General features: G+C 43.5%; 1 protein-coding gene across 10 annotated transcripts in view; it reads left to right on the top strand.

The window, feature by feature from the left end:
* Nucleotides 1–25051, top strand: part of arhgef28a (Rho guanine nucleotide exchange factor (GEF) 28a) — a 56389-nt gene extending 31338 nt beyond the window's left edge. For 3 of the 10 annotated variants that reach the window (XM_034602253.1, XM_034602254.1, XM_034602260.1), the window contains 26 exons: nucleotides 48–304; nucleotides 636–819; nucleotides 928–1039; nucleotides 2369–2455; nucleotides 4435–4477; nucleotides 5663–5764; nucleotides 6353–6476; nucleotides 7946–8081; nucleotides 8170–8225; nucleotides 8330–8387; nucleotides 8553–8688; nucleotides 9358–9473; nucleotides 9977–10117; nucleotides 10258–10508; nucleotides 10714–10839; nucleotides 10942–11059; nucleotides 11183–11437; nucleotides 12095–12171; nucleotides 12342–12520; nucleotides 12606–12697; nucleotides 12775–12960; nucleotides 14378–14613; nucleotides 15334–15381; nucleotides 16016–16534; nucleotides 18790–19075; nucleotides 22622–22824. In XM_034602253.1, the coding sequence (XP_034458144.1) occupies nucleotides 48–304; nucleotides 636–819; nucleotides 928–1039; nucleotides 2369–2455; nucleotides 4435–4477; nucleotides 5663–5764; nucleotides 6353–6476; nucleotides 7946–8081; nucleotides 8170–8225; nucleotides 8330–8387; nucleotides 8553–8688; nucleotides 9358–9473; nucleotides 9977–10117; nucleotides 10258–10508; nucleotides 10714–10839; nucleotides 10942–11059; nucleotides 11183–11437; nucleotides 12095–12171; nucleotides 12342–12520; nucleotides 12606–12697; nucleotides 12775–12960; nucleotides 14378–14613; nucleotides 15334–15381; nucleotides 16016–16534; nucleotides 18790–19075; nucleotides 22622–22797 (4101 nt within the window). In that variant the 3' untranslated portion in view covers nucleotides 22798–22824. Of the gene's footprint in view, nucleotides 1–47; nucleotides 305–635; nucleotides 820–927; nucleotides 1040–2368; nucleotides 2456–4434; nucleotides 4478–5662; nucleotides 5765–6352; nucleotides 6477–7945; nucleotides 8082–8169; nucleotides 8226–8329; nucleotides 8388–8552; nucleotides 8689–9357; nucleotides 9474–9976; nucleotides 10118–10257; nucleotides 10509–10713; nucleotides 10840–10941; nucleotides 11060–11182; nucleotides 11438–12094; nucleotides 12172–12341; nucleotides 12521–12605; nucleotides 12698–12774; nucleotides 12961–14377; nucleotides 14614–15333; nucleotides 15382–16015; nucleotides 16535–18789; nucleotides 19076–22621 lie in introns of all 10 variants that reach the window. The other 7 variants (XM_034602255.1, XM_034602256.1, XM_034602257.1 and 4 more) reach the window with 7 other exon arrangements.
* Nucleotides 25052–25467: the final 416 nt, after the last annotated feature.

Here is a 25467-nt window from a genome sequence, read left to right as displayed (position 1 = left end):
GTTTTCTCAAATTTTTTTAAGCTCAATGCATCTTTCCTTTGCCTCAGCCGGATGATGTCGACCTCAAGTACAGCGTCAGCGGAGTGACGAGCGACAGCACAGGGACGGACAGCGGGTTATGGGACGCCGTGGACACGCAGGATCTCCTGCTCACCACTGACACTCCTCCGCCCTGTCCAGAAAACCTCTGCCCCCAACTCCACAGCTCACCTGCTGACCAGGCCCTCGCCAAGCTGAGCTGTCCCACCTCCTTTGAGCCGACCGACGAGAGGGACACTCCGCCCATGGACGCCTGCGACCTCAGGTATTAATCATCATAAGCTGCTTCCAGACATCAGGCACTGAACTAATGAATATTCTGCAGAGGGGCTGCATGTGAGAACGCAAGTGACAGAGTGAGAGGCTCCGGACTTTCTCAGGAGTTACTCCATCCAGCCCCCTAGTAAAAACTCAAGATAATGTCTGAATGAGCCCATGTGAGAAATCAGCTGGATGGACATGTGAAAGGAAAAGTCCGGAGAAAGTCCAGACCAGTTTGTGCGGACATTCTTCGGAGTTCATGTCTGAAAATGGCTTTAGGAAGGCTTGTTTAGTTGTGGTTGTCTCTGTGTGTTACTGGTCTTTTCTCTCTCCAGTCCCAGTCTAGTGGCTCTGGAGGTGGACAGCGAGGAGGACAGCGCCGACATGAAGTCTCCGCTTTCACCGCTCTCATCAGACGTGGAGAAGAACGAAGACAAAGGAGACGCCTTTTGTCCCTCCGCTGACCTCACTTGCACTCGCAGCAAGTCTGCCTCTGCGGCATGCGAACCCCCCACAAAAGTAAACAACCCTCTCACTTCTCTCAGAAATTTCCACATCTCCTTTATATAATGAGAGGCAAGTCTTTTGTCTTTACTCCGGATGCTTGTTTTTTCTTTCCTTGTTTAGGAATTGAATGACCAGGGGATTCGACTGCGTTCCTATTCCTACTCCGCACCAAAAATCAGTTTGCGGCCTGCTCGTTTTGCCCGGGACAATCCCACTTCGGACATCAGCCCTGGTCAGTAACACTGGGACCGTTACCCACCTCACATAGTTACAGTCTTACACATAACTAACGCTATTTCCACTGCATGTTTTTGATGATCACTAACGGAGCAGCCGGATTGATTTGATGTTGTGTTCATTTTTCACTAACTTCCACCTGTAGATTCCCTCTCTACTAATATATAATCAAATCAACTCACAGTGAATGAATGTGCCCATAAGAATAGTCCAGCCTTTTTGTTAGTTTTTTGGAAACAATCCTTTTTGCAATGTGCTAGATGAGAAGATCAATACTGCTCTCATGTCTCACACTAAATGTGAAGCTACAGTAGAAAGAGATTCAGCTAAAGAAACGTGGCTCTGACAGAACGCAAGGCATATCTATTTATTAAGCACATTTCATACACAGGTAGATTCAAGGTGCTTTATTTAGAAAAGAAAAGGCAAAATAATTCAGTAAATGTCTGTGAAATACATTTTTTTTATGCCAACATCACTAAACCTCACTACACATTATGGCGTGTGTTTAATCTATACAAAAACAGAAGTGTCCAAAAATATCAGGTTGTGGTCAGAAGCGAGCTTCCTGGAGACTTCTCATCACAGCCATCACACACACACACACACACACACACACACACACACACACACACACACACACACACACACACACACACACACACACACACACACACACACACACACACACACACACACACACACACACACACACACAAACCACAAATCATCATTGACTTACCTTTGAAGGGGCTGCATCCTTCGAAGGACGCGGCCTACCCGGCCCATTAAGACCACTTCCTTTGTGGGCTGCATAGACCTTGAAGGTCGAACTGAAATGAGACGGTCTGTTCTACAGAGGCTTTCCGTGACCAGTGTCACCAGCTCGGACCACTATTAAAAAAAATTATACTTGGATATGTTGGGCTGGGAAGATCCTTTCGTTTCTCAAGATTGGAAGAAGCCTCCGAAATGGAAAAGTGTTGTCGGACCACAATCAAGAAATGCAGCCTCCGAAGGACGCAGCCCCTGAATTGAGACCCAGCTGTAGAAAGTACAGACATGAGAGTGTGAGAGAGTGTTTTAAATCTTCACATCCAAATCTCAGCAAGAGAGCATCAATTTTAAACAATTTCCCTAACAGCTGTTTTTCATTTTTCAACTAGAGAGAGAGACTGTATTTTTTTTCCCCCCTAATTTCCAACATTCACAATCCGCCCACAGCACTGCATGAAGTAGTGATGTACTGTACGAGCTCCCAGTCTGTAGTCTGCACCCTCTGTAGTTGATGTGTGAGCCGCCCTCTGTCCACTGTGCCCTGTAGATGCCGTGCTCCACAGTGTCAGCCACAGCCGATCTCTCCTTCAGGCCCTCTCTCTGTCTAAATCTCTGTCTCTGCTCCACCCTGGTAGTAAGTACTGGCCACCTGCAGCCGTCACACCGCGCCTGGGCCCCGTAATCACGCCGCTGTCAGTGTCGGTGCCTGTGTGTGTGTGCGTGTGGGAAGTCAAGGTTATTACTGGAAACTGATTCAGCTGCTGAAAATGAAAACTTTTTACAACATGGGACTAAATGGAAAAAAAAGTGGCTTTAACCCACAGAGAATCATTACCGCTCTCCTGGTAGCTTTACAGCATGTTTCAGTTCATTGTTTTGGTTTCCTGGCCTTGTTTTTAGTTCTCTCTCATGGCCCCTTGCACTGAAAAAAGCTCAATAAATTCACTCCTGAAAAAGACGGCACGAAAAATGAGCAACTAACAATTGAATATGTTGGAACATTGAGCTGCTGAAGAGCCAGATATTTCCTCCACAACAGAGGCAACGTGAGAGGGAAACTTGGACTTTGTGCCATATCAACTTAAGAGACTGTGATAATACTATATTACAGTGTTGTAGTTTAATTATTAGCTATTAGCTTATACATCTTTAAAAATTGTACAACCCATGTGAATAAAAGCTGTTTTTAATGGTCCAAAATCTTACTACCATAACAGAAACATGAATGTGAAGTTGTTTTGATCCGGTGTGTGTGGAGAGAACAGCACTGTCTGTCATGACTGCCAGCTGCTTATTAAATGTACGAGCATTTATCCAACATTATTCGAAAACACAATTGAGGCAACCGGCAGGAAATGAAATTCCGTTATCAGCTGCTGCTTTTCCCCTCATCATCTTAAATTTTAACTCTACAAATATATGAGTGAAAAAAAGCCAAAAGTCAAAAAGGAGTTGCGAGTAGTGTGGGGAATTGAAAGTAAAATCTAAGAACAGGGTTTCCGCAGGCGTCTTAAAAAGTCTAATAATCTGAATTTCAAGCCATAAAACATCTTAAATATATTAAAATATAACGTATTAGGACTTGAATATGATTATGTAGATCTTACTTATGTCAGCGTTTATTTAATGCTGCTTCAGTTGCCCTTTAGAACGAGCTTTTTGTCTTTCAGTTCTTTCCCAACTATTTCTCAATGGATTTGTTCACCTTATCATCGTGGGTTTGTTGGATTGGGTAGTGTACACTGTGACATGTAAATTTAAAGTACCAAAAAAATGTAAATACACACAATACCAATGTGGAACTGATGAAAACAGCTAACGTGGTTAAGTCTTTACAATGCCACTTTAACTTTTCTTCACCTACGGGAAAGTAACGTTTTCCTGGGACTCTGATATTCCCTCATTTCTGTCGTACTTGACATAGGCCTTAACTTTCATTCATTATGATCTTAAAGGCTCTTAAATTTCACTTGTTGAAACCTGCGGAAACCCTGTAAGAACTAAATTAAGATCATAAGGCTGTAATAACCTTGACGTGTGTTTGCATGTGTGTCTGAGCAGACCTGGGTGTGTGTGTGTGTGGGTGTGGGTGGGTGTGTGTGTGTGTGTGTGTGTCTTGCCTATTAAAGACACACCCGTATTGTGATCTTAATGGCCGCAGGAGTGCAAGAAGAAATCAGGTTTGCTGGGATGAAATGAGCAGATGACTGATTGCTTTGCAGCCTGATGAGACAGGAGGCGTCTCAGGGTCGGCACTGTGCGTCTGCTTGTGCTGCAACTTTTTGTGCGTCTCGCTCTGTCCTGGTTGTGTACATGTGAAGATCATCAGCTGTGTTTGTGTTCAGATGCTTTTTATATTAACCTACTCAGATAATGAACAGCACATCTGGCATGTAATTGAAACCTGACAGGCTTTGTTTACATATATATGTAGAAAAAACTGCCAGATATAGAGGATGAAACTTCAGAATTTTGTTTCAGTCGTTGCACTGAATGTTGTTTTTTCTGCAGGGGTTGAATTTTATAGATATTTTGCTTTAAATATGCTCAATCATGTTGTCAGGTTCTTGAACTATCCGATGAATAACCTCTCTCCATTCTTTTTGTCTGCAGAGCAAAGAGCCTCCAGTATTTCAGAGCAGTCACATGAGAAAAGGTATTTATGCTTTAAGTGGATTTACTTGTTTTATTGCCTTTTTCTGTCTTTCTCTCTGGCCAAACACTAAATAACTCCGCCTCACTCACTGAGGCGTTGGCTCTCCGTAAGAACAACACTACCTTTCACCAGATATGTGCCGAGAGCGACACATGTCTGTGACCATGGCGATTAGGCCGGACGGTTACCGGCAGGCGCTCTGACAAGTTGGCTGAGGCTCTTTGGTGCTTTCTGTAGCAGAAGCTGGTTTCATGTGTTACTGCTGTTTTTGATCCTTTTCTTCTTTTCTAGCGACAGCAGAGGTAGTGAGGTGCAGACATCAGTTGGACCCTGTGATACTTTTTCTTTGCCCTGTTTTTCATCTCTGGGTCACAGTGTCATCTTGCAGCCGTGTAGCTCATTTTCACATATGACCGGCGGCATCATGGCTACATCACAATGCATGAAACATGTACTGTATGTACATGCAAGTGATGCTTTATGAATTCAAAAAAGTGGAGATGTAGTTTAAGATAATGACCAAAAGTGACTTCATGCCCTCTCTGTGTGCTCTGAGAGGAGTGGCACTGTTTTAAAAAAAAGAAGGACATCCTTTCCACTTCCTGTTCCACTTGGACTATTTTCACTGCCATTCCATTAGGAAAGATGCCAACGGATATTTCCTCTGCCATTTGTATAAATGTATAAACACCGGAATTTACCTGCTACACTTCATTAGCCCCCCCTAGTGGAAGATATCAATCGGACGCAGGGGTAAAAAAGCCAAGTGAAGATTGAAGTGATTTTGTGCTTATTTTTTTGTGTTTGAAGTAGAGCGGCGACTATTAGTTAATTAATATAATATAAATATAAATATAATTAATAGTTAATCAAAAAATTGTCAGTAATTATTGTTATCATCAACTAAATCATATATAAAGTGAAATACTGTAACATTTATTTATTCCAGGTTCTCAAATGTGGGGATTTTACATTATGACAGATAGAATATTTATAGGCTCAGACACTTAAGACGTAAAATCACATAACTATATGTTCGAGGATATTTTTCACACTTGTCCATATGAATCGATAATGAAACTATTCTTTAGTTGCAGCCTCCTCATGTGTGATTGTAGCTTGTATCGTTTGCCCCTTGTGGCTTTTCATCAGCACTGAGACGTCCATGTGCGCTGTTCTTTGCAGGGAGTTTAGGTTCCGTAGTCGTGCCCAGTCTGCGGATGATGAGGGCAGCATGGAGCTGGCAGAGTCGCTCCAACACCTCACGCTGTCTGAGTTCCTCAAAGAGTATGTGGGGGGGGGTCGAACCTTCCTCTTGACCGTCCATCTTAAACAAACTAACCTTAAAACCCTACTCACAGTGTGACTTGTTTACCTCCTCTCTAATAATGGAGTTGTTATTATATCTTAACAATGTGCACCAAAGACTGTCATCGTCATTTTGCATGTCTCTAACAATCTACTAATTAGAATTTACTTTCACAGCACAGGGCTGCAGAGAATCCGCACACAATGTGACTAACAAAGGATTTGTTTTTGTGTGTGTTTGTGTGAGTTTTATTTTGATTGCTTTCCTTAATATTTATTCTACCACAGACTAAAAACTGTGCGATATCAGGTTACTTGATATGATGAAGTGTTTAATTCATGGCAGGAAGTTGCAGTTTGAACTAACCACATCCAGGTCATGAACCAGTGGCATGCTCGTGGACTTTGAGGACTTTCTGTCTGCACCTGCAGTACACGAGCTCGTCGTCCTTGCTTCTGAATAGAATAAAATCAAACTAACGCAACAGTGACTTGTTGAGTGTTTTTTATTTTTTATAATAGTGCACAAATTTGATTTCCCTGACATTATTTTAAACGTTTCAACAGAATTGAAGAGGAGGAGCTGGATAAGTACAGCATCCCAACCAAAGCGGAGTCAGAGAAGTACAAAGTCATCCGCACCTTCAGTTTCCTCAAGAGCAGGATGTCCAGCACACGCAGCAAGACCAAGGTAAAACACCACGAACTGCTCACACCTTAAAACGTATTACATTAATACAAGTATGGTGTCAGCTAAACAACAGAAAGGTCGCTTGATGGAATGTGTGGTGGTGCAAAAAAGACAAAATCTTCTGTCTGTGTATACAGTATACTTTATTTAGACCCATTTATAAACACGTACAAAAGGCCTGGTGCAACAGCAGACTTTAAAATTGGCCAGAATTTAACATTAAAACACGAATACAACAAAACAGTGGGTTATTTCATGTGGTTAAAGGAAATACTGTTGTTGTTTTTTATTAGCACACCAAGTTTATTATACTGTCACTTTTTGTGTTTGAGATGCCAAATATGATCAGTTATTGGGACATTGACTGTGATATTCACACATTACCAACAATACATTTGTTTTTGTTTTTTTTGCAAATATTTTGACGCAAACTATAAAACAGAAAACTTTAGATTCTGTTTGCGGACAAATATTTTCATAGGAGGGCCAGATTTGGTCGGCAGCGTGTTATTGGCCTCCCTCTGCAGTACTGGCATGTCAGCTTTACACGTTTATCTATCTTTCTAGTTTCAATCAAATATTATGAATCAAATTGTATTTGTAAAACCAATTTTCACCTTCATCTGATAGGGCTTAACAAGGTGTGACATCCTCTGTCCTTAACCCTCAACCCGAGAGAGGAAAAACTACCAAAACACCTCAATTAACAGGGGAAAAAACATTGAAAACTCAAGTGCAGTAGATGAGACATGTAGCAGAGCTGATTAAAAGACCTGAAAAGTGTTTAATTGTTTAAAGTATTTATACAAAAGAAAGTATCTGACAGAGATGAAGGAGCAGCAATGGAAATTGTAATGATAGAAGTATTGGCAATAATAGTAGTGTACGTCACCACGATCTGCAACGATAAAGCACAAGGACTCCGGGGATGAAGTCATGTCAGTCTAAATGATAATAATAATCATAATAATAATCATAATATAGTGAAAATTAAAACAGTTCTGTAGAACTCAGTTTGCCTGATCTAGACTCAGGTGTGGAATATGTGTCTCTGTCTCTCTGGGAGGCAGAACCAGGAAATGTTTCAGGCAATAACTCAAGGTCAGAGTGACCAAACCTGGGATCCAGCCTCTTTTCCTTTTAATGATTAATCCCCTGCTGTGGAGTCAGCACAGAGACTGGAAGCCCTCTCTGACCTGCATCTGTTGTTTACGCCATGCTTCGTTTCCTTGTCGGAGGACTATCTTTGCGGTTTGGAAAAAAAGGCGGGGATTCCTCCCAGGCTTATTTATCTCCACACGGGAGAGTTTCCTCTGCAAATAGAAACTTGACTCTCTTTGCCCCGATGTGGAGAGAAAAGAACTTGGGCCTGTTTTGACCTGAGCTCATAGTTGTCAATCAAGACGTTTTTTTTCTCCGTCTGTCTGCCCTCTTCGTTTACGCCCATGTCTCTCGCGTGGTTTTCTAAGGGGAAGGGGAAGGACAGAGAGGCCAAGGACAGGCAGCTGAATGGACATCGGTTTGCGACAGGGTCCTGTTTAGGCCCCACCATCTGTGTGGTGTGTGACAAACCAGCGTCTGGCAAGGACCTGCTGCATTGTTCCAGTGAGTAAAATCATAAATCCAAGACGTTTACAGTCGTATTGTTTGCAAAGAATATTCATGTGGATGAAAATGTTTTTTTTCCCCCTAGGTTGCACTGCCATCGTCCATAAGGGCTGTAAGGAATCTTTGCCGCCATGTTTGAAGGTGAGCGTGGTGCTGTTTCCTCGAGCTGCTCGTCTCCACCGGAGCCTGTCCTCGTATCAATTGTTTATACGCTCTGACCAGCCTCTCTCATTTGTATTACTTAGAAACAGGATAAATATGCTGTTACCACGGTGAAGAACAGGACAGCATCCCTCCCACAGAGTGAGTTTACAAGACAAGGTCAACGGTCACAGACTGTTCTGTTGTTGATTTCTCGTAATCGTCGTCTTGTTGCATGAAGCTTCCTGTTTGTAACATTTCTGCCTGGCTGCTCTCATGGTTTTAGTGGCATGTGCTAATGTGGGCTTCTTCTCTGTATCCCCACAGATTTCACAGTGAGAGACACACCTCCGCAGTGTGTGATCCCCATCTCTACCTCTCTTCCTGTCATGACGGGGAAGGAGAAGAAGGACACGGTGACCCAGTCAAGCTGTTTGTCTGGAAGTTTCCCCAACAGTGACAGGTCAGTATTTAATGCTTAATATCTCAGCCCTGAAGTGAATAACTAGGAACTGGCTATAAACCTCAAATCCGTCAGTTCAGAAATGGAAAGTAACGTTACAGGAAATCTCAGAAATGGAAAAAATACCTTTCAGAGAATAAAAACAGTGGAATAGATATGAGGATCCTGGGTAAAACTACACAAAGCACACACTTAGTGTGCGAATATTACAGGAGGAACACACTCTCACACACACACACACACACACACACACACACACACACACACACACACACACACACACACACACACACACACACACACACACACACACACACACACACACACACACACACACACACACACACACACCCTTCCTTTCTCTTTCAGTTAAATAAGCAGATGTTTGTAAGAAGTTATGAATCTTTGTTTATGTGTATATGTACCTATGTTTATAAATGTATGAATATGAACTGAATCCTTATTACTAATTATGTCACTGGGTGTATGAAATAAAAATATTAAGAATAATTTTAAGGACAAAGTTGGACATTTTGTGGTTAATTTATGATTTCAATGCAATAAAAGTTTTAAGAAGTGACTGGGCATCAAACTTAATATATTGTGTGATGATTTTGGTGAAAGTTATTCACATAATGATGTTTCTCTGTGTTTTCTCTGTGGGTACAGTCGGCTCAGTGAGAGTTCAGAGACAGAGTGTGACGCAGTGAAGGGGCTCAGTCATTCAGAGGAGCTGCTGCCGACGCCGACGTCCTCCACCTCCACGGACTCATCCTTCGGAGAAGGTATGAGATGAATGAAGCTCATTGTTTCACAGATTTACACTGAAAAATACACGAAAAAACAGATTGATGTCAAAGGGGTTTATCCAATTCTACATGTCCCCATGCACCCAAACAGTATTTTACTACCATGTCCCTTTGTGACCAGCCAGCCACTAGAACCCGTCCAGTAATAAGAAGCAAAGTCAACAAATGGGAAAAGTGTAAATGAGCTGCTAGCTATGGTCACACCCCCTCTGAGGACTGTATGTTACAAAATGAGAATTGTTTGAAAAAGAAATGTGTATTTAAAAAAATGACACTTTTGATTGTATGGTACCTATTTTCAATATTCATAATCATAAATGTACAGAGAAAAGTTAGACTCAGATAATTATCTGCAGGGTTGAAGTAAAGTGAAAGTAAAGAGCCCCGTCTCTTTTTAGTAACAGTTTTACACTGATAAACAAAAAAAGAATCATGGCAATTTGAATCAAAAATTGTTTTATCCCCCTTCATACACATAGACAGTGTGGACACGTGTATCCAAGGTGACATCTCGGCGGATACTGCGGATTACGAGGCAGAGTCGTGGAGTCTGACGGTGGAGAACGAGTTCTGCAAGAAGCTCGAGAAACGAGCGGTCAAGAGGCAGGATGTCATCTATGGTGAGCAGAGTTGAGAAAGAAGCCGACTGGAATGTGTCGTTTTCTGTCAGGGGGTTGAGCAACAGATTCAGATTGTTGCAGAGAGGGAACATGATGTAAAAGTGTTTTTAAGTGACACGCGTGTTGAACCTGTGACGCAGAGCTGATGCAGACTGAGCTCCACCACCTGCAGACGCTCCACATCATGGCCGAGGTTTTCCGGCGAGGCATGAGGGAGGAGGTGCAGCTCGACTCAGAAGCGGTGAAGCGGGTCTTCCCCTGTCTGGACCAGCTGCTCCTCTTCCACCACGGCCTCTTCGCCGCCATGAAGGAGCGGCGACACAGCTCGGCCGAGCCGCAGGGACACAGGAACTACCTCATCCAGCGAATAGGAGACGTCCTGCTCCAACAGGTCGGTCCTCTGAAACTACCTTTTTATTTAGTGTATCTGGTGAGGTGGTGACCAAGGGAATCACTGTGTGTGTGTGTGTGTGTGTGTGTGTGTGTGTGTGTGTGTGTGTGTGTGTGTGTGTGTGTGTGTGTGTGTGTGTGTGTGTGTGTGTGTGTGTGTGTGTGTGTGTGTGTGTGTGTGTGTGTGTGTGTGTGTGTTTCTGCAGTTTTCAGAGGAGAGTGGCGAGAACATGAAGCAGGTATATGGAGAATTCTGCAGTCGTCACAACGAAGCCGTCAACTTTTTCAAAGAACTACAGCAGCACAACAAAAGATTTCAGAACTTCATTAAGGTACTTTTACATTCTCAGATAAATAGATACTAATACAAGCATCACTATATTAGCATAAGCATAATTAGGTATTAGCATAATCTTTTATGCTCATTTTTCAAGCAACAAGGTAATAATTCCTTGGTGCGACGGAGAGAGATCCCAGAATGCATCTTGCTCGTAACCCAAAGGATTACAAAGTACCCAGTGCTGCTGGAGAGGATCCTACAATACACTCAAGGTAAGTCATCTGCTGCCACCTGCTGGGGAAATTGCTCTTCATGGTATTTCATCTGTAAATGTTCATCTAAAACACAACATGATCCTTCAGTCTTCTCTGCATTGGTCCTTCATTGTTTCTCAGAGGACACAGAGGAATGTGCCGACCTTTCGAGAGCCCTGGCTCAGATCCGGGAGGTGATAGCAGCCGTGAACTTGAGGGTCAGCGAGTATGAGTGGCATCAGAGATTACAGGAAGTGTGGAACCGCATGGAGAACCGCAGCTCGACCAAGCTGAAGAGCGGACATGCCTTCAGGAAGCAGGACATGATGGGGCCGGGACAAATTCTCAAGCACCAGGGCCTGCTCCTGTGGAAGACTGCCACCGGGCGACTGAAAGGTGAATATATATATTTATTGTTACACGCTGATATTTGGATTTCTCACGTGACATCTTCATGTCTCTCCTGGATTATGGTGACGTTATCACCTCTGCCTCCACTCTGGAGCACCAAGATTCAGTCATTGACTGTGACTGAATTCCTCATATTTCACAGTGAGAAGAGACAACCATTGTTTTCAGTGTATTTATAAAGCCCTAAATAGCAACAGGCCATCATACGTAAACTCAGCCTGTAGTCAAGTGGCCGGCTAATTTCCATGTTCTAATTTTCAAAAAATAGCTTTTAAGTGTTTGGGCAGCTGTGGCTCAGGGGAGAGAGTGGGTGGTCCACTAACCACAACATCTGTGGTTAGATTCACAGCTCCTTAAGTCTGCTTGCTGAAGTGTTTGGGCAATAAACTGAACCAAACTGGGAGTGGTGTGTGATAGAAAGCGCTGCACATAGAAGCAATGTATAAATATACAGTCTTGTACAGTACTGTTCAGTTCATTTACATTTTACACATTAATTAAACACAATTATTCTGTTATACTGTATGTGTACCTGTGATGTTATTGAAAGTTACATACCCTCAATGATTTTCTAAATACAGGTTGAACGATTGAATGAATGAATTAATGACAATGTTTTCTTTCTTGTCCTCACTTCCACAGACGTCCTGGCGCTCCTTCTCACAGACACGCTCATCTTCCTGCAGGAAAAAGACCAGAAGTACACGTTTGCCACTGTGGTACGCGCACATTAATTGCATTTTGTTGATCTCAAATAGACAAATAACCAGCTGTAACAGCGATCAGAATGTTATACCCTATTAGCTGTTCATATAAAGTGAACCATTTCATGTAGAGCTGCTATCATCTTATGTCAAATAATACGTTTCCCTGTTTGAATGTGCTCCAGGACCAGAAGCCTCCAGTCATCGCACTGCAGAAGTTAATAGTGCGAGAAGTAGCAAATGAAGAGAGGGGGATGTTTCTGATCAGCGCGTCATCTGCGGGGCCAGAAATGTACGAGGTCCACACGTCGTCCAAAGAGGAGCGGAACGCTTGGATGAGGCTCATTAGAGAGGCTGTGGAGAGGTTTGTGGACAGAAACTGAATTTAAAATGTTCACCGTTTGCTGGAACAGTTTTTCTAACTTTCTTTCACTGTTGCCTCTGCTCAGCTGTCCGGAAGAAGAGGAGGAGTACGCGAGTGAATCTGAGGAAGAGAAGCGAGCGGCTGAGGCTCGTGTTCAGAAGATTCACAAGTTACAAGGTACTTTAGTCCTTCTTTTCTTTTATAATCTTGAATATTTTACTTGGTCCTTGAACGATGTGAACCTGTGTTTTCAGAGAGTCTGATGAGCCAGGACCAGCAGATCTGCTCCAGCCTGGAGGAGAAGCTGCAGATCTACACCGAGCTCTCTGCTCTGAGTGGGAGGACGGACGCCTCGGCAGTGGAGCCGCGGCTGCTCGTCCAGCCGCACTCAGAGGACGTGCCCCAGGCGGCCGAGCTGCTGGTTGCAGCTCTGCAGGAGGGTGAGATGTTTGGTACACACTGTGCACCGCATGAACACACACGTACAGTACTGTGCTATTTGGGATTTTTTGCCAACTCAAAACAAGAATCATATAAAGAAATGCACTCTGGTTTTTTGTTTTTTTTTATTGATATTTTTCCAAAGATTAGTTTCTCCATACATTTAATATCAATGACAATGGCAGGTCTGTTGTTCTTGGTTTGATGGTATCTTAAAGAAATATTTATCCTTTGACATAAGCTTATTTTGTATTTTTCTCAGGTATAATGTAAAAAAGAACCATCATCTCCCAGAAAATCTAATTTGACAATCTAAGGAAATTCACAAAATATAGTTTTATGGTCCTTGAACCTAACTCACACACACAAGTCAAACCAACATGCACCTTACCAGCACAAAAGCCCAGCCCAGTCCCACACCAAAGAGAGGAGGAGGGGCTGTGTGTGAGAACGCAAATGTCCGAGTCTGTGGCTCCGGACATTTTCCAGAATGCTTCCTGTCACTCCCCTGGTGAAATGTCCCTGGGTGTTGAACACAAAGAAAACATCTCAGGATGAAAGAAAGGGAGCCACACACTTACAAGATGCCAAAGAAGACATGGATTTGGAAAGACAAGATTCAAGAGCTCTTGGCAATAAGTGTTGACAGCGGTGTTGATGTGGTGCCTTCTACATGCTCTACCCAGGCATCACCTCTGGCCTGAGTATTCTGGACATTTTCCTGACGCTGTTGTGAATGTGTCCGACACGGACTGTCTCCTCCTGCAATCCTCATATGTGAGGGTTCATGTCTGAAAGCAGCGGTACAGATTTGAATCCTGTGGCATTGACTTATTTACCTTGCCTTTATTTCATCACATCTTAAGAAATAAATTACAGGACAAGCCTAGAAAATCAAATTTGAAATTCAAAGGCATCAAAAAATAATTGTGTTATGTTCCTTGAACCGACCTCTCACACTAAACTCTAACCCACATGCACCTTATAAGCAGACGAGTTTCACGCTTGAGCTGTTTTCAATTCAAATCAATTCAATTCAATTTTTATGGTGCAGCAGGCGGGGGAGGGATGTAACACATAAATTCCACTGTGGAAATCATGTGTTTTTGTTATAAGCACATCGATGTGCGTTGGCCTTTGTCACCGAAAAATCTCCTCTTCATCTTCGTCGGTGTCTACGACGTGTATGGCTCCGCTTGTTCTTACTGAGATATTGTTTTCTTGTTTTTCATTTTTGTGTCTGTCACTCGGGGTGAATCCTTTGCAGGGCCTCCTTATGTATTCTCACATGGGCTCATTTGGACGTTATCCTCAGTTTGCTAGAAGCAGAAACTCTGGAGAAAGACATTCTCCAAAGTTCAGTGCGTGTCTGAAAAGCAGCTTTGGTTTCACACTTGTGTTGCTCATGTCTTCCAGCTGAAAACCTCAAAGCCACGCTGTCAGCCAAGGCCCGTTCTCCGTCCAGCCACGGCCCGGACTCTGACACGGACTCTGTGTTCGCCGTCAGCCCTGCTCCGCATGTACAGCTCCCCTCAGATTCTTCAGAGCCCTCACCTGCGACCCCCGAGGCCGGGGAGGGGAGCTGGACCCAGGCCGTCGTTCCTCAGTCCCCGGAGTCGGATGACATTGACTTGAAGGTACATAAGCGAAAGGTATTTAGCTTATTGCTTTGCCTGCTTAATATCGTGATATAAATTGATATAGAAAATTAAATGGGCTGTTTCTATTAAATATTGATGGACTTTTACGATGTGATGTTTTTTCCCCATTACTGTACGGTGGAGACACTATACAGCAGTGTTGTTAGAGGTCATTACAGCCTCTGAACTGCATCTGAACGTCACCGCCCTCCATTTCTCCACAGACGTGTGGCTCAAGATTGCCAGCAGTCGTTTTAATAATTCAGCGCGGCCTATTAGAATTACATTTCAGCCTTAATGGGATGAATCATTGATAAGCTCATAATAAAGGAAGAAGTCCATTTAGCTCCCACAGGTATTGTGCCATTAAAAATGGATATACAGACTTATTCCAATTACCACGCCACCGTTGTGCCAACGTTAGCAGCTTTCTGTGAGGTAAATGACTTCGATAAGAGAGAAATCTTTTTCTTACCAACCGCCGTGTGATAATTCAACCCGGGTAGGAAAAGCAAGCGGCCTCAAGGGGGCGCAGATGTTTCATGAATGCAACTTCAGATTTTGACTCCCCATTAAGGGTTTTTTTTTTTAGTTCCCTGAGTACTTAGATGGTAAATAATGAGTTACATGGCACGAGTCATGTGACATTTATATGAAATCTTAAAAATCATGCGTGTAAAGTACAGATGACATATTAATCTGCATCTCTTGTGCGACTTTGTCCATGGACAGGTTTCTCAAAGTGTCCAAAGCCTGACGCAGTTACTCTACAGTCTGCAGGTGAGTGGATTACTCAGTGTTCAGTTATACAACCACCATGTTCCTCACATCCCCCTCCTCTATATTATCACCCAGTCAGCAAGTCAACAAACAAACAAGCACACAAACCACCTCACTGTGAGCTGACACAATGCTACGTCAGTGTCATACTCAGTGGAGATGAAGGCTTCAGCACACTCCGGCTCCAGTAAACAGAGAAGTGATACTCCGCAGCTGTTTGAAGCCGAAGGAGAGGATCCATCTGATCTGTTTTCCCTGCTGATGGGTGTTTTTGTTTCACTGTACACTCACACTCCACTGTGGTATAAAATGTAAAATCTGTGTAGAGAGAAAGTGTGTGTTTGCATGAGGACGTGTGTGTCCACTCTGTGTAGGTTTGAGTGGTTTAATCAAAATTACATTTTCAGATGCAAAGTTGAGTATCCTTCCTTACATATTAACCTGAAAACCACACCTCTGCCAGTGCAGGTGGGATATTATCACCATGTAAAGAGATACTGCTTCCTTATCATATAAAACATCATTTCCATCACATTTGCCATTCAAATCACCGTCTCGCTGCCTATTGTGGAGATGCACATGTAGTTATATTTGTGGTTTTCATGACCTCTGTGCCCTTCCCTCTCTATGCCAGGCTGCAGTGACCATCCAAGACAGCTGCTACGAGGTCCAGAGGCTCCTCCTCCAAGAGACCGGGCGCCCGTCGCCACGAGCTCAGCGACCTCACCTTCCGAGCGCCCGCGGCAACACCCTGCAAGAGCAGGAGAAGCAACGCAACCTGGAGAAGCAGAAGGAGGAGGTGGTGGCGGCTCAGCGGCTCCAGGACCGACTGCGCCAGGAGAAGGAGCGCTGGGACAGGGCGTGCCAGGCCAGGGAGAGCCAGCAGGGGGAGCAGGAGAGCAGGCTGGAGGAGAGGGAGAGGCAGTGCCACCTGGAGGTGGAGAGGCTGCGGCGCGAGAGGGAAGAGCTGGACGAGCAGCAGGAGGAGTACCAGCAGAGTTTGGAGCGGCTCAGGGAGGGCCAGAGGAGCGTGGAGAGGGAGCGAGAGCGTCTGGAGGGCCAGCAGAAGCTGCTCCAGACGTGGACGCACGGCCGCCAGAGGAGCCTGCCCACTGTGATTCCACACATGGTCATACCTCTAGATGTGCAGCAGGTACGGGGACGAACACAACTGACGCCTCAGACATATCTTCATAGGTTTCAAAATAACTTGTGTTCAGTCTGAGTCACTCGACAAGAGCTCTGAACGGTTTCTGACCAAAGATCTTGACCCCGACGAGAGTGTGGTGTAGATATTCAGTGTTTATGGAGTATTTCTCAGCCAAAGTCATTAATGTGAAGCTTTTCTCCGACAGCTATCATCCTGAGTTACACTCATTTACACAGAGCAGCTCAATCCCCTCTTGATATACGACCCGCGATAATGAGAGCAATTTCAGCATCATTTGTCTTAGAGCTCCAGCAGCTCCACTCACCAATAAACATCCCAATGATTGATGATAATTAAACCGTTGCAAATAAAAGCCCAGACGAAATAATTAAAACCAGAGGCACGCAGCCCAAGAAACCAATCAGCCGTGTCCAAAAGGGTCTAAATTATCGACACTCTGTTTGAAAAGCACAACGGTGAAATGTCCCCCGCAGCTGGAAGTCTCGGAGGATAAAGGGTGCACTGTTCGCCGTGCCCTTTAGGTCTCAGTGTACCTCGCGTGCAAAAAGCAGCAGCAGTGAAACAAACAGAGCACGTTTAGCCGTTCTTTGTGCTGCTCAGTTCAGCAGGTGTGTGTGCCTGTTCAAAAGACGCACACAGAGCACTCGAACGGACGGACAAATGAGCAGACTTGTGTTACACTGTTCCCTCTCCCCCCTCATTAATCTACGCACCACCCAGGGCTCTTGCAGGCGAGACGTGATGAGGTTCTCCTGAATGTTTTTTTTCTTATTTACGTCCATTCATCTGTTTTAGTCAGTGCAGTGACAGCAGTGATGGGACAAAGGCGTGCGGAGGTAGTGGAGGTCCTTATGTTCCCCGCTAATGCTTTAGCCAGAGGCTGCAGTTCACGGGGTCAGAGACGGATCAAATGACGTGCACACACACACACACACACACACACACACACACACACACACACACACACCTCTAATTAGCTGCGCTGCCTCGGTTCAGCAGTGGTGTGATGATGGGAGTGAAGAGAAGGGTGGTATTAGACAAGGATAGTCTGTCACACCTTCTCATTAAAGTGTCAGTTCCCCCGAAATGACAAACCCCTTTTCTCACTTACATTCATCCAGTGGAGGTTTGTTTGCGACGCTTGAAGCAAAAAGAAATGTAGCTTTTTTTCCCCTATATAAAAAACAGAGTAAGCAGTTGTGCAGGGCTGTGAGCTCCACAAATATAATCCCATTCACGGCCTTCGTGCTGAGGGTGGAGCAAGAAATGTCTGATATTTTATTACTCACATAGACTGTATTTAAAAATGAATGACATGGCAGCTCCAAAAAGTGAAGCCAAATTGTCTTCATCGACCCCCTGGTGGCTGTCTGCAGTATAGGTCATAGACCCCTGCCTCCTCCATGTAAGCAGATGGGACATGGACCAGATTAAACAGTTGAAGTTTGTGTTTGGTACATTTTTCTCTTATTTTATCACAATGATGTACGTTTGTTTGGTTTATTTAGTTCTTTATTAGTAATTTGATGCTATAAAAACAGGTTGTTGACACATCATAATTGACAGATGGGACTTGCTCTTGATTGGTCGAGCATGTGTATCAGCAGTATTTTGATACCACTCCACTCGCTTATCACTGGTCTGCAGACTACAGCTGTCAGTTTTTCCAAAAATCAAGTTCGATCAAATTTGACGTGACACACACTTTGTTTGTTTGAACACAAACAACGTAACATTAATGGCTAACTTTACTAATAGGTCAAGAGGGCATGCAGTAGCTCAAGCTGACAGTGATCGCCCTCTGTTGGATCAGGGGACAAACTACTTTGGATGCTCTGATGTGCTTTTACACATGTATATTTTTGACATGACATGTCGAATACAACCTGCACCCCCCACGTTGGAGTGAATGTTCGAATTTCAAAATAAAATGTGACCAGTGCAGACTGTGCGTCCAATTGTTGTCACCAGTGCAAGATGGCAACACTTGCATCTATATTTTAGATTCTTTTTAAAGAATGGAAAGAAGGGAAGACCATCTTTATATACAGTTTTATAATTAATGAATACATCTATGGGTCAATGGGGAAATGGTCCAGCTATAAATTTCCATTTTCTCTAAAAGTCCTTATATATAAAAATATGCAATTTCTCTTTCTTCACGTTTCACACAGTGCTTGATTTTCATCTTTCTGTCTGTCGCTGAATGTGACTGTGACATTTGTTCTCTCCCTCAGGACTCGGCACCCAGTCAGTCAAGGGACCTCGGCGGTAACGGCTCCATGTTTGTGAACGAGGCTGCGTTCGCCAGCACCAGCATCAACAACCGCCACGTCCACCACAAAAAGAATGACCCCAGCAAACATAATTGTCTCAACACCCTGCTGGCCAGGTCCAACAGCAGACAGCCCCCCATAGCTAAGACCCCCCATAGTCCTCACTCAGACTCCCAGGGATGGATGATGGGGACGGGGTACCTCTACAGCCCTGCAGGAAAGCTGGGACTGCAGCACACACCCACTGGTAAGAAATACTAACAAGTCAATGCTTTCGAAAAACGGTGTCATTACAATTTGCTAAAATCTGCAAATATTTTGATTTGTCCGTGCAACAGTGCATAAGTCAAAATGTTCAATTTGCTGTCATATGGGAATTAATCTGACATTGAAATATCCACCATAGAAAGCATCAAGTGGCTCAATTGCTAATTTTGATTAGTGGTTATGATTAATATCCTGTATCTCAGAGCTAATGGTGCAGCATTACGCAGCTTAAGTGCCTCTTTTATTGCACAGTTGGACGTTGTTTTCATAGCGGCTCAACATTATTGCGAAATGTGCTTCCTGTGAGAATGTAAACAAGCCCTCTGCCTATGTGAGAGCATACTGTATACACACACACACAACACACACACACTGCTCTCAAGGCTGTATCCACGGTGAGGCCTTGTCTGTCCTTCCTCTCCGTTAATCAATGTCTCCTGACAAAGAACCCCCCCCGCCCGTCCTCCCCACCAGCTCCACCTGCACCAGCAGCGAGCCGGGGTCCCTCGCCTGCCAGAGCAAAGGAAAATCAATGGCCTCTCTATCTATCGACTGGCAGACAACAGCATGTGAATCACAGTTCGCGGGCGATGGCTGACTGATTGGGACATTGATCTTGAAAAATCTTTACAAAACTCATTACAGCATGACTTGTCATCACATCAGGTGAAAGGGGGGGGGGGGGGGTTGAAAGGCGGGGAATGAGAGATGTAGACGAAGGATTCATCTGGGCTTCACTCGCGAAGGCGTCGGCCGCATTCTCACTTTTTGTCCGTCCACATTCCTAATCCATTCATGCACACGCTCGTGCTTACATTCACGACAGGCGGGGGGGAAATTACAGGTTGCAATTCGACTCAGCCCGTGGGAAAATGGGTCAGTGTTAACTGCAGCTGATGTGGACTTCCTGGTTTTGTTTGCCAGCTACAGGCGGAGCAATCTCTTCCTCATTGATCAGCTTATTAACCTTTCCTCATTATTGAGCACACACAGGCTCCAGTGAAACCTGAGTCACTTGTTAACAAGCCCGGGGCACATACTTGGCTGCAGCCTGCGATGCAAGGTGCGTTCCAGCTGACATCTACTCACCATCCACTCCCATGAGGACCTGCAGTAAAATAATTATAGGAAACTGAATAAAACTTCCAATCTCCGCATCATTTCTATTAGTTTTAACCCTGTAAAAAGGAGTCGTTTTAGGATTTCACGTGCACTCCAGACTTTAAATGCTTCTCTGCGACCACATAGTCAGTCACCCTCTGTCTGTGGTATGTTGAGGAACCGGGTATCTCTTTGTTCCTGTAAGAACAAAAGGAACCTCTTACAAATGCAAATTCCCCAACGTGCCACCGGTCACACGGATCAAAATATGATCTCACTTTGCATCGTCACCTGAGCATGTGAAACATTTTTCTCATGCATGCATGCACACATACATACCCACCCTGTTTTCATTTCCATAATTTGTCCCGGCACAATGTAATCTAGAGGAACCAGTTGGATGGAATTTTCTGAAACCACTTTATCATCTGATAAGTATTGGTTTTTTGTTGCTCACCGTTTCGTTCAGAGGACGAGAGCGTTACAAGTTGAGGAGAGGGATGAGGCTGTGTGTACAGTAGATTAATTATTATTGTATAATGGGCTGCATGATGCGCAAACCTGCTTTGTGACTGTGTAACAAAGCTTTGAGCTGCACAGTAATGTCTAGGTTTTTTTATGCTCAATACTGAGATCACTGCAAGAGACTAATACGGGACTTTTTTTGTCCCTCCAGATCAGGAAATGTGTCTTTGTTTGACCAATCAGGACAATTAACACACTGAAACGGATGAATAAGTCAAAATCACACACACTCGCTTCACGTCATTTATTTTGTTGTTGTTGTTGTTTTAAAAGTTCAGTGCTTCATCAGTTGTTGTGTACTGTTTAATCAACTTCCCCAGACTGATCACATAGACTTGTGAAAAGAAAAGCAATGGATTTGCATGAAAAATTAGTTGCTATATTTTATCAACATTATTTAGCAGGAGCTACATTTACACCTTTCTAACAACACGGATAGACACCAACTGAAGCCACATCACCAGCTTTTTGAAAAAGCCTCACATTATTATCCTGCAGCTGCATTTCACTGTAGCTTTTTTAACAAATGTTCATTGTATCAATTTATTGCTTTCTCTTACATGGCATCAATTTGATGTCATAATAATAATTCTGAAATCTTACTCAGTGGAGAATCTTTATGATGTGGCCGATGTCTCATATATCAAAGTTCAGGCCTATGCGGTGGCTCACAGTGCTGCTCTAACAGACTCTTATATAATTAATCAAACGGAGACACTCTCCTACAGGGACACAATGAGGCAATTTATAGTTCACACCATCTGTTGCCATGACAGCACACACCTGCCCCTAATGCTACATGGTACCCGCCACACACACACAATTACAAGCACACACACACACACACACACGGACACATTATCAGCTCTGCACAAGAAGACATTATCTTTCAGGTAATTGAATAATAATGTTATTGCTCTTATGATGAGAACACTACGCCCCGAGCTGGAAATATAATATTTCGCTCAAACACACTTCACACACATCCTGGTGGTTCATCCTTCCTCGTTTCCTTCCGCTGGTTTCCTCATCTCGTCTTGTCGGCCGTGAATGGGCGCGTAGGCAGGTGTCATCGAATCGCGCCCGTGACGATTGAGTGGGCTGACAGAGATAATGATAAACGTGACACCTCTAAGTACAGGGGGAATGATGGATATCCAGAAGATCTTTCTGTTTTGACTTTCACTCTCACGCAGGAGGCAGCAGCTGTGGCAGATCTATACGCTGTCAGCGATTAGACAAGTGGGCTAAACAATTAGACTGAGCTCATTAAACAGTGGCTACATGTCCCATCCTGGTGATTCTTTTTCAGTGCTTACTAAACGATGAAGTCTCCTTAGTTTTTGTCTGGCAGATGCATTATCAGTGTCAGTTGCTGCATTTCTTCTACACACCGTTCATCTTATCAGCTTATCACAGATGGGTGCTGATCTCCATCATAGCATCAACACTCACGGAATAACTTCCTGTTTGGCAGTTTTTTTTCAATGTAAAAGCACAATGTTTTTTAATTACAGAGCTTTTATTTTGAAAAGTTGTAAACTTAGGTCTGAAGATTGTGTTGGTTTCCTGACAGACACCTAAGGTAGTTGACATGCAATATATGATATATAATAACACCAGCCACATGCATGAAAAGTAATTAAGCAAATTCAGTTTCATTTTATGAAAAACAGTGAATCTTCACTGCAGATAAACCAGGCAGGATGAACACAACGTTTTCTAACTTCACTCTGCACCACAGAATATATTGTAGAACTGTTTAAGGAGGACTCACTAATGACCAGGAATAATTCTGAAGTAGCTCCGGAGCATCAACACAGGACAAGAGAACAGGCAGGTTTAATAAAGTCACTGCATTACCGATAATAATATTGTTTTGTTTTATGTGCCCACACAGATCATAGCAGTCACAGCTACATCGGGGAGACCTGGTTGGCGAGAGCAAGTGGAGCTGATCTGTATCCGGAGCTCCCGCATCCCAGAGACCCTCAGCTGGACCTCAGTGCGCTGGTTTCCTTGGAGACTGACAGCGGCGGGGAGGAGGGCAGGGAAGAAACCATAGTGTACCTCTGAATATCCATAAAGAGACTTAAAAAGCCAACCCAGGAAGATAGAGACATTAATGGAGTCCTTTTTTTTCCCATTTTTCTTCTATATTTGAAAGATTGCTGTGTGGTCTTTTTTTTTGTGGCGTGGAGAGTTACTGGAAACACACAGAGAGAAACTGAGATAAGGAAACTGAGGTTGTTTCAGACTCAATCTCACATGTGTCATGCACCTTAACTCAAAGCCCCACCGGGTGTTCACTGTCTCTTTACTTTCTGTTATTTGTGTTTGTGCGTGTGGTCTAAATTGTCTGCCTGGGCCTCTGCATCCGTTCTTTTCCCTCTCTCCCTTCCTCAAGTCCCACATATCTCATCTCTGGAGCAACATATTTATTAAATGTACCACAGGGGGGGGAGAAAGTGTAAACCCAATATCAGGCTGCATCTCTCCAGCGGGTGATTGTCCTGCCATAGAGTAAACTGTCTCTCTGTCACTTATCAGACAGGCTATGTTTATGTACGAGCATAATGCAGAGCACAAAGCATTCGAATTGAAAGATGAGGCGCGACAGCGTCAGTCCCACGTTTTTCCGACTCACTGCCTGTAGCCATCATTTACTTCTCTTTTATCGGAAGAATGTTTTTTCTTGTTAGGAAAAATAAGCTCAGATGGGGATTTTTAGAAAGATGCTGCAGCTGTAGTAATATCTCTCTACGTTTTATCACTGCGCAGCATTTCTACCACAAAAGCCTGAGAAAGCATCTTTTCAGCACATCTGCACAATGTAAAAAAAAAAGTTGTGTTGCAAAAGTTTTGTTTTCTTTTATTTCTCCTTCATTATCTTGGGATAGTAATGTCCGACAGTCAGTTGCTCCAGCACTTGAAAAACTACATAACGGATTACCATTACATTTTGTTAAAATGTTCATTGTTCCCCATGAACATTCATACACTCGCACTCACACACACTCATCCCACAAATGTGGTTCAGACATTTGTGTTCACCCCAGGATGAATTACAACAACTTGTCATCGCTTAACTTTTCATCTTTAGCTGCAAGTCCAGGTGAAACTTTGTATTTGTCCACTACTTTGGCTTATGCCCAAATACCTGCACATGCCATTCCCTTCAGATTCAGCTGTTCTTTGTCTCTAGTGCTAATTATGGTGAACTCTGTAAACATTTTACCTGCTAACCATCAACATGGTAGTATGAACATTGAGAGTGTTTTTCTGCTGATATAAGCATCACATCCTGGCTTTATCGATAGAACCTTTTTATTTAAATTTTCTGTCATCACTTAATGAAAAGACCATTTTACTTCATCTTTATTTGTAAGGGTGAGGTCCCACATATGCGAATGTTTCAGTGACTCTGTGAGAGCAAGTAGGCAAATTCAACGTCTGCTTCCTCTGGTAAAGTAATTTGGATTTCAACTTTGCTAAACTTTGGCCAGCGATATTCACTTAATTTGCCAATGTGTGACCAAGTTCTATAGGGGGTAAGATGTTATTCTTAAATTATTACCCAGTACAATATGAAGTTGTACCTGACACACCTCATTCTTACACTTGAATATTCACATAGTCCATCCATTATCTATAGTGCTTATCTTTTAGCGGGGTGGCAGGGGGCGGCTGGGGCCAACCCCAGCTGACATTGGATGAGAGGCGGGGTTCACCATGGACATGTCCCCAGTCCAGCACAGGTCCAACATACAGAGACAAACAACAATTCACATTCACATCTACTGTCAATTTAGAGTCTCCTGCTAACCTAACCTGCATGTACAGTATTTGGACTGTAGGAGGAAGCTGGAGTACCCGCACAAAAACCCAGATAGACACAGGAAGAACATGTGAACTCCACACAGAAAGGCCCCGGCCAGCCGGCAGGTTCCGATGCAGAGCATCCTCTTAATGTTGTATATTTACTTCTTATTGCTCATGGGTGTTTTTGTTTAAAGAGGTCTCTGCAATGCTTTAGGTGTTTTTACCAACACTATAAAAGATGAATTGAATTAACATTGCAGTCTTCTAATGGGACAATAAGGCAGTGGCGGTGTTTTTGATGTGATTTTGGTACCGTGTCTATATGTGTGTGCTTTTATTTATTTATTACATTACAAAAGAGTTGTTCTACAGTGCTTTGTGGAGGGTTGTATTTTAAATAGGAGCTTGCCTGTGTAAACTGATGAAAGGGTGTTTTTCTTGTTGTTTACTCGTGTGTTATATATGCAGACACAGCTTTATTGATAAAATTACTTTTGTCGAACTTGAATTGGTGCTTTGTTTTTCCTTAGGTTAACACAGCGTTTCTCGATGGAGGGCATTAATACAAAAATACAGCAAACTGGTTGGAACACAAACACAACGTTGTAGTTTGGGTACAAATATCACGTCTTTCACGTGCGTGGTCTGAATGTGAAGCGGTGAACATGAATGTGCTGCACGTCCTGGTGTCAGCAGTGACAGGTGGTAGACAAGGTGTTCAATTGTTACCGATTTCCTGTCTGGCTGCACCGCTGAAGTGCAATAAAAAAAAACAACATCCGTATCGGATGAAAGCGATATGTTGTGTAGCAACAAACATGCCTGTATAAAAAATGCTGGGCTGCTGCATTCTCAACGCATAAAGATTCTTAACAATGAAACTCACACTCGTAAAAGCTAAAAATGAAAACTGACTCCTCAACT

The sequence above is a fragment of the Hippoglossus hippoglossus genome, chromosome 12 (genome assembly GCF_009819705.1).
Source record: "Hippoglossus hippoglossus isolate fHipHip1 chromosome 12, fHipHip1.pri, whole genome shotgun sequence".
NCBI lineage: Eukaryota > Metazoa > Chordata > Actinopteri > Pleuronectiformes > Pleuronectidae > Hippoglossus > Hippoglossus hippoglossus.
Note: the sequence above shows the minus strand (reverse complement) of the source record. Positions and strands in the feature narration are given on the sequence as shown.